Source organism: Alexandromys fortis, unplaced genomic scaffold, assembly GCF_014885135.2.
Source record: "Alexandromys fortis isolate MF-2015 unplaced genomic scaffold, M_Fortis_MF-2015_v1.1 scaffold_35, whole genome shotgun sequence".
Taxonomy (NCBI): domain Eukaryota; kingdom Metazoa; phylum Chordata; class Mammalia; order Rodentia; family Cricetidae; genus Alexandromys; species Alexandromys fortis.
In genome coordinates this window covers 6,558,587-6,564,429 of record NW_026067913.1, presented here as the reverse complement: position 1 = coordinate 6,564,429, position 5,843 = coordinate 6,558,587, and the positions used below count along the sequence as shown (strand labels likewise).

Genomic DNA, 5,843 nt, shown 5'->3' with positions numbered 1-5,843 from the left:
AGTGCTGGGATTAAAGGCGTGCGCTAGCTAGCGAACCTGCCTTAAGAAGCTAAGACCAAGTTTCTCCCCTTTGTTCATTAGCATATAAGGATTCTCTCCTGGGTCCACACGTTTCTCACTTAGCTGAGCGAGCCTAAATCAGCATTGCTGTGGTCAGCACTGGACACCTGTAGATCCTGGGGCACCTGGCAGGGGACACAGGGACCACCACAGTGCTTAGATCCAGACAGACTATGGTTGCAGGAGTGGGACGTGGCTAGCTTTGCTCAGTTTGCAATAGTGCTTTTCTATTTAAGACACACAGAGTGTTGGGGTAAGAGGAAGATGATCACCTTTTTGACATCATGTGTAGATCCAGAACCGGATAAGGAAGCACGGTAGTAGTATCTGCTCGGCTATAAGCTGAAGCACGTTTATTTTATTTACCTATCATTCTGGCATTTGACATAATGTCACCTCACTTCTTTCTCCCAAAACAAGAGATGTATTCTGAGGACAAAAACATTAACTACCAAGCGTCTAAATGCAATTTCACAAGTGACTGACAATTGTGAAATCGCCTTTGGCAGAATCACTCAGTAGAATCAGTACACTGTGCGGATGAAAAGACTTCCCCCAAGCTTACTAGCCCTGAGACTACGGTTAGTGACGAAACAGATGCGTGGCCTTATGGTTAACAGCCTGCATTAGGTCAGGGAGCCAGCTTCCTCTCCTCAGCGTTCCCTGCACAAGCTGTTCTCTGGCTCTCCTGCTTCCCCTGTGAAACACAGGATGTTGTACAATAGCCGTATTTTTTCTTCCTCAGCACTAGATGCCCAGCACTGTCTGTTTTTTTCAGTCTTGTGCAATGTCTACGACAGCCCAGTCAATAAATGAGAAGTCTCGAGGTGTCTGTCTGCTGGGTGTCAGGACAGTACTTCTGAGTCCAGGCCCGCTCTTGAGAACTTTCCCAGCTACACAAATGAATTCGGCAGATTCCTCTCATGCAGACTAAGTTCTAAAGTAACAGCAGGGTTCTGGAACCGCTTAAATCGAGGAGAAAATGACAACAGAGCCTTCAGTGACAGAGCAGGTGTCTCGTTGGTACCCCAGCCCAAGGCTGGCATTTCCTGTCACCCTAGCAGGAGCCTCTCGCCCACACAGGGGTTACAGGGCTGCTGCAAAGCTTCGCTGGGAGGCTGGGCCTAAAGTGAGGAGCTGCTCTGGGCTTCCTTAGCTGGCTGTGCACCCTGTCCCCCACAGCCCCAGCTCTCAGCCCCCCAGTCCTCAGGAACAAGCTACTCTCAGAACAGCTAATGAGCAGGACGATGCTGTTTGTAAAAATCTGTTTAATAAATATACATCTCAGAAGTACCAAAATAATTACCAACAAAATACACCATATACAACATTTACAGGAGGGTAACACACACCTCAGCCGGAGTGACGCAAGCACACACCACTGAACACCTGGTTCTCACATGGGAGGACACACTGGGGTCAGCTACTAGCTCTAGGGAGGTCCAATCAAAAGCACAATAAATAAACTGTGGTCCTTTCATTAGCATCTGGAAAACTGCCTCCCCAAATCCCACAAACATCAACTTCAAAAGACATTTTCTTTGAATTCCAATGATCTGTTTCTCCAAATTTCACAGAAACAACAAAACGAAGGCTGAAATCACCGCAGGGGGATGCTCGGGGCGAGACCGTGTGCTGGTAAGGATACCCTTTTTTTTTTTTTTCCTTTTCTTTCTTTTTAGAAAAATAAAGCTCTTGTTTTGTACAAATATACAAGTCCGTGTTCTCTGACGCTTTGCACTCACAACGTCAGACGCTGGCCTCCAAACACACAGTCGTCATAGGGCAGCTGAAACAAAGGGGGAAAAGGCGAATTAAATTCCTAGACATTGTGAAGACAGGAGGGCTGCTTCTGCCAATAACTCGTATTCTTGGGCTCTTTCCTCCTGAACCCAAATATAACCAATCCCCCAGGCTGTAGGAGCTTTCCTTTATTGGTTCTCTCCTTAAAAAAAAAAAAAAAAATCTCAGCTATTGCAGGAGGTGTACCTCAATGGTGGAACACACGTGCCTGATACCACGTGTTAAGGCCTGGGTTCAAGCTCCGGACCCCCGCCCCCAAGGATAAGCTATTAAAGCAAATCAGAGAGACAAGCTCTTGGGATACTGGTTTTGCAAGCTGAGTTTGAGCAGTTAAATAATTACGCTGTGATCCCGAGAATAAAGACTAGCTGTAGGGACGTGAGAGGGCTGAGGGAGACTGGGCCGTCCTTGGCAGTAAGCGAGCATTCACCTCATCCTCCGTGAACTCGGACTCTGTGTCATAGCAATCCTCATCCTCGCTCTCCGGCAGCATCTGAAGGTTTTCCAGGGTCAGCTGGCCCAGCTGCTGCTGTATCCGGGTGCTCGGGCGGCCCCAGGTGAGTTGATAGGGGGAGTAGCCTTGGTAGGTGACTCTGTTGACATCAGCGCCACACTTCAGCAAGAGTGAGACCAGGTCAGGATTCTGCAGGTCCACCGCAAGGTGGAGGGCTGTCCGGCCATTGCAGGGCTCCTGAAACCAAAAGCCATCGGGCATGTTTAGGGCGACATCCGGAAACACGCTTGCAGGAAGAGCAAGTTGGGAAGAACTCAGGAGGCACCCGAGGGGCTCCATCTGGAAGGAGATGTACTCACCTGCGCGTTGACATCCGCGCCCAAAGACACCAGATGCTCCACGATGCCCAGGTAGCCGCGGATGGAGGCTAGGTGCAGACACGTGTGGCCTAGGGATGAGATGAAAACCATAACTACTTGTTTCAACACACACACAGAGCATGCCCTATCTTCTTATGGGACAATCACAAATATCCCCAGTTTTTAAGAACTCAGTTCTGGGTTTGGATTGAACATTACATAGACACCAAAGTGGGAATTTTTAAAAGTCCATATTGTCTGAACTTCTTATATGTTGAGAGTTGAAGCTCTAGCCTAAAGTGGGCCCACCTCTCCCTTCCCTGTGTCCTGGGATGGACGGGCAGACCTACCGTTGTAGTTGGTGGCCTGCAGGATGGAGTGGAGATGCTGGGGTGTGCAAGTCTGCGTTAAGACTCCTACACTGGCCAGGCAGCCCTGCTCACAGGCAAGATGTAGAGGGGTATTTCCTCGAAAGTCTCGGAGCTCAGGATCACAGCCAGCTTCCAAAAGTGCCTCGGCAATTCCTGGCTGGTTGGTGATCACAGCCAAGTGAAGTGGAGTCTACAAACGGAAGAGGAAACAGAAAGGGGATAAGCCATGGGGCAAACCCATCGTCTTGGGTTTCCTGAACCCCAGACACCTCCTTGCTGTGGATTCTGCTTCTCCCAGATGGCTACAGGACATCAGCAAACACGAGGCCCCAGGTGGGTCATAAAACCAAAACTAAACCCCTGGGATTTTCCTCAAGCTCTAAGACGTTGGCTCATTTGAATTTTGTAAAAGGCCAGGGCAGATAAGAGCTCAGTGACTATTAATTTAGAAACTCTTCGGGGGCGACTGAGCCAACATCCAACTCCGCCACCAGGTCAAAGAGGGCACAGCTGGGCAAGCGCGCACCTGCAGCAGGTTGTTCTGGAAGTTGAGGAAGGCGAGGTCTCCCTTCACCTGCCGAATCACTTCCATGGTCAGAGTCTTCTCTTCATGGATGATTGCCAAGTGCAGGAACCTGAAGGATGACAGGGAAAGCCCCCAAGGGGCGGTGAGCGCACTGCGTGGGGCCCCCGAGAGGCGTGGGCTGCGGGGGATTGCGCAAGGCCGGGGTTTCTGGAGGCCGCGGCCCGCGGTGTTTTCCGCGAGGTTATTATGAGCTGAGTGTTCCTGGCAGGCGCCCAGGGACTTTCCGTGCACCACCCCCTCCGGGCGGGCGCCGGCGAGACCGGCCCGCCCTCCCCTCGGCCGCTCGGAACGCAACGCCCTGTACTTCCCCTTCGCGGCCCCGCGGCTGCGCGCTAAACTCTGCCAGGCTGGGACTCGGCGTCCCCGCTGCCGCCCCGCCCCCCGGCCTGCGATCGGCGGCTACGCCAGGTCTCGGGCGCCCGGGAGGGGGGTAGGGGAGCTGGGGAGAAGGGAGAACTGGGGGGGGGGGGGGGGAAGGCAGAGGCCCAGGCGATCACGGGGGGGGGGGGGGGAGAAGGCAGAGGCCCAGGCGATCGCAGCCCCGCCGGCCCCTCCGTGCAAAGCCCCGAGCGCGCCGCGGGCCTCCCCCCCGCGCGACCCGGCTCTCCCGTGCCCGCCGCCACTTACGAGTCTCCGTCCTCCGTGAGCTGCTGCTTCCAGGGCTCGGCTGCTAGCTGCGCCTCTTGCGGCTGCAGGCGGATCTCGCGCAGCTCCTTCACCATCTGCTCGTACTCCTCGTCCTTCATGGAGTCCAGGCCGCTGTCGTGGCGATCGTCCACCAGCCGCTCTTTCTTGAGGCCGTCCCGCGGGCCCTCCATGGCCCAGTCCTGGCCTTGGCCGACCGGCTGAAACATGGCTGCGCGGGGCTGCGTGCGGGGCTGCGCGGGGCTGCAAGCTGCTGGCTGCTGGGCAGCGAGTTCCGACTGTTGTAGGCTCGCCAGCGCCGCCGCGGCGCCCTATAAACGCTGGCAGGGGATTTCTCAGGGGCGGGGTCAGGCGGGGGAATTTCCAGCCAGTCAGACTAGAAAAAGAACTGGCTGGGTCCTGGACTGTGGAGCCTAAGCCTAAACCCAGGGCTGGGGTTCATTGGAGAAACTCCCTGGGATGAGCCACTGGGGTCATGTACGGGGAACTTTTTGATGAGCCCTGAGTGGCTGGAAAGTCCTCCCGACCAGGCCCCCTCCCCTCTAGGTACTTCCCTGCAGCCTGCACTCAGTAAACCCAGGCCTCTGCAAGAACCCTTCTTTCCCTGGGGTTTCCCACCGTCCGTTCGATGTGGGGTCCTGAGCTGCTGAGATCCCAAGGACGCAGACCTGCTGGGCGGTTCCTCTTAGCGACTTGCCACTTTGCAGGTCCTTTCCGGTTTTTGATCTTTTGAAAACCCAAGAGTGGAAATGCTGGCTGGCTGCAGGGATTCGCTTCTCTTAAATTTCTTCGAGGAAGGACGGATGAGTGGTTCTAGGCAGTCTGTGTTTTGCCCATTCCAGGCTCTTAGTAGTGCAGGGACATTTGGCTGTCCCTCACCCCCCCCCCCCAGTTCTATGAAGCTGGGAAGCTTTGACATTAAAAATACCCATGCGCTTGGAGAACCCCTAGATCATTTTTCTAGGGGTCGCTAATCTGTCTCCCGGGGTAGGGCGGACCCTAGCTCTGTATGGGGAAAAGTGCTAATAGGAACCACATTTTTTTTTTCAAGTTAAGCGAGGTGTTAGTCTTTGTAGTAGTTGTAGCTTCCTAGCAACTGTAACTGTTGAGTTTTTGTGTCCGATTTACTTCTTACTGCAGAGATGGAGGCTGGGCTTATGGTGGGTGCCTAGCAGAGCAACTGGGTTTGTGCTTTAGCCAAGGCTGGACCTTAAATACAGCAAAGAAAGTAGCTGCAGGGCATCCTGTTGGAGGCTCAAGGCAGTCCTCACAGTGACCACATCTGAACCCTGCTGGCTCTCTACCAGCTTCCGCTACTCCCCAGAGAGAGGGATTTGAGCCTGTGACCCTCTATTCCACCAGCAGAACAGCTGCTTCTACCCCTTCCCCACCTAAGAGCCTGTAATTGTGAGCTGAACTCATTAACTTCTAGAATCAGCGCAGGAAAAGTAAAACAGATGGGAATTTGTTAGACCCAGGAGGCCTCTATAGTTTGCAGATTTCTGGTGAGAGTTGAATGATCTCCCTCTTCATGAGCCGTATACCAACTCGCCTCTCTCTTCATA

General features: G+C 53.6%; 1 protein-coding gene across 1 annotated transcript; it reads right to left on the bottom strand.

The window, feature by feature from the left end:
- Positions 1 to 1,311: 1,311 nt before the first annotated feature.
- Positions 1,312 to 4,581, bottom strand: Nfkbia (NFKB inhibitor alpha). Its single transcript, XM_050138879.1, has 6 exons — positions 4,261 to 4,581; positions 3,574 to 3,682; positions 3,027 to 3,237; positions 2,677 to 2,765; positions 2,294 to 2,554; positions 1,312 to 1,849 (listed from the first exon to the last, which is right to left on the bottom strand). Exons 1-6 carry the CDS (start codon positions 4,485 to 4,487, stop codon positions 1,802 to 1,804), a joined length of 945 nt encoding a protein of 314 aa, XP_049994836.1. The 5' UTR covers positions 4,488 to 4,581; the 3' UTR covers positions 1,312 to 1,801.
- Between the last annotated feature and the right edge of the window lie 1,262 nt (positions 4,582 to 5,843).

Excerpts from the sequence above, each read along its gene's own strand:
- Nfkbia (XM_050138879.1), bottom strand. The coding sequence starts at position 4,487 with ATGTTTCAGCCGGTCGGCCAAGGCCAGGACTGGGCCATGGAGGGCCCG. Across the intron at positions 2,766-3,026 it reads GCAGGCCACCAACTACAACG|GCCACACGTGTCTGCACCTA; the intron begins GTAGGTCTGCCC and ends TCTCATCCCTAG. Across the intron at positions 1,850-2,293 it reads CCGAGTTCACGGAGGATGAG|CTGCCCTATGACGACTGTGT; the intron begins GTGAATGCTCGC and ends CCTTTGTTTCAG.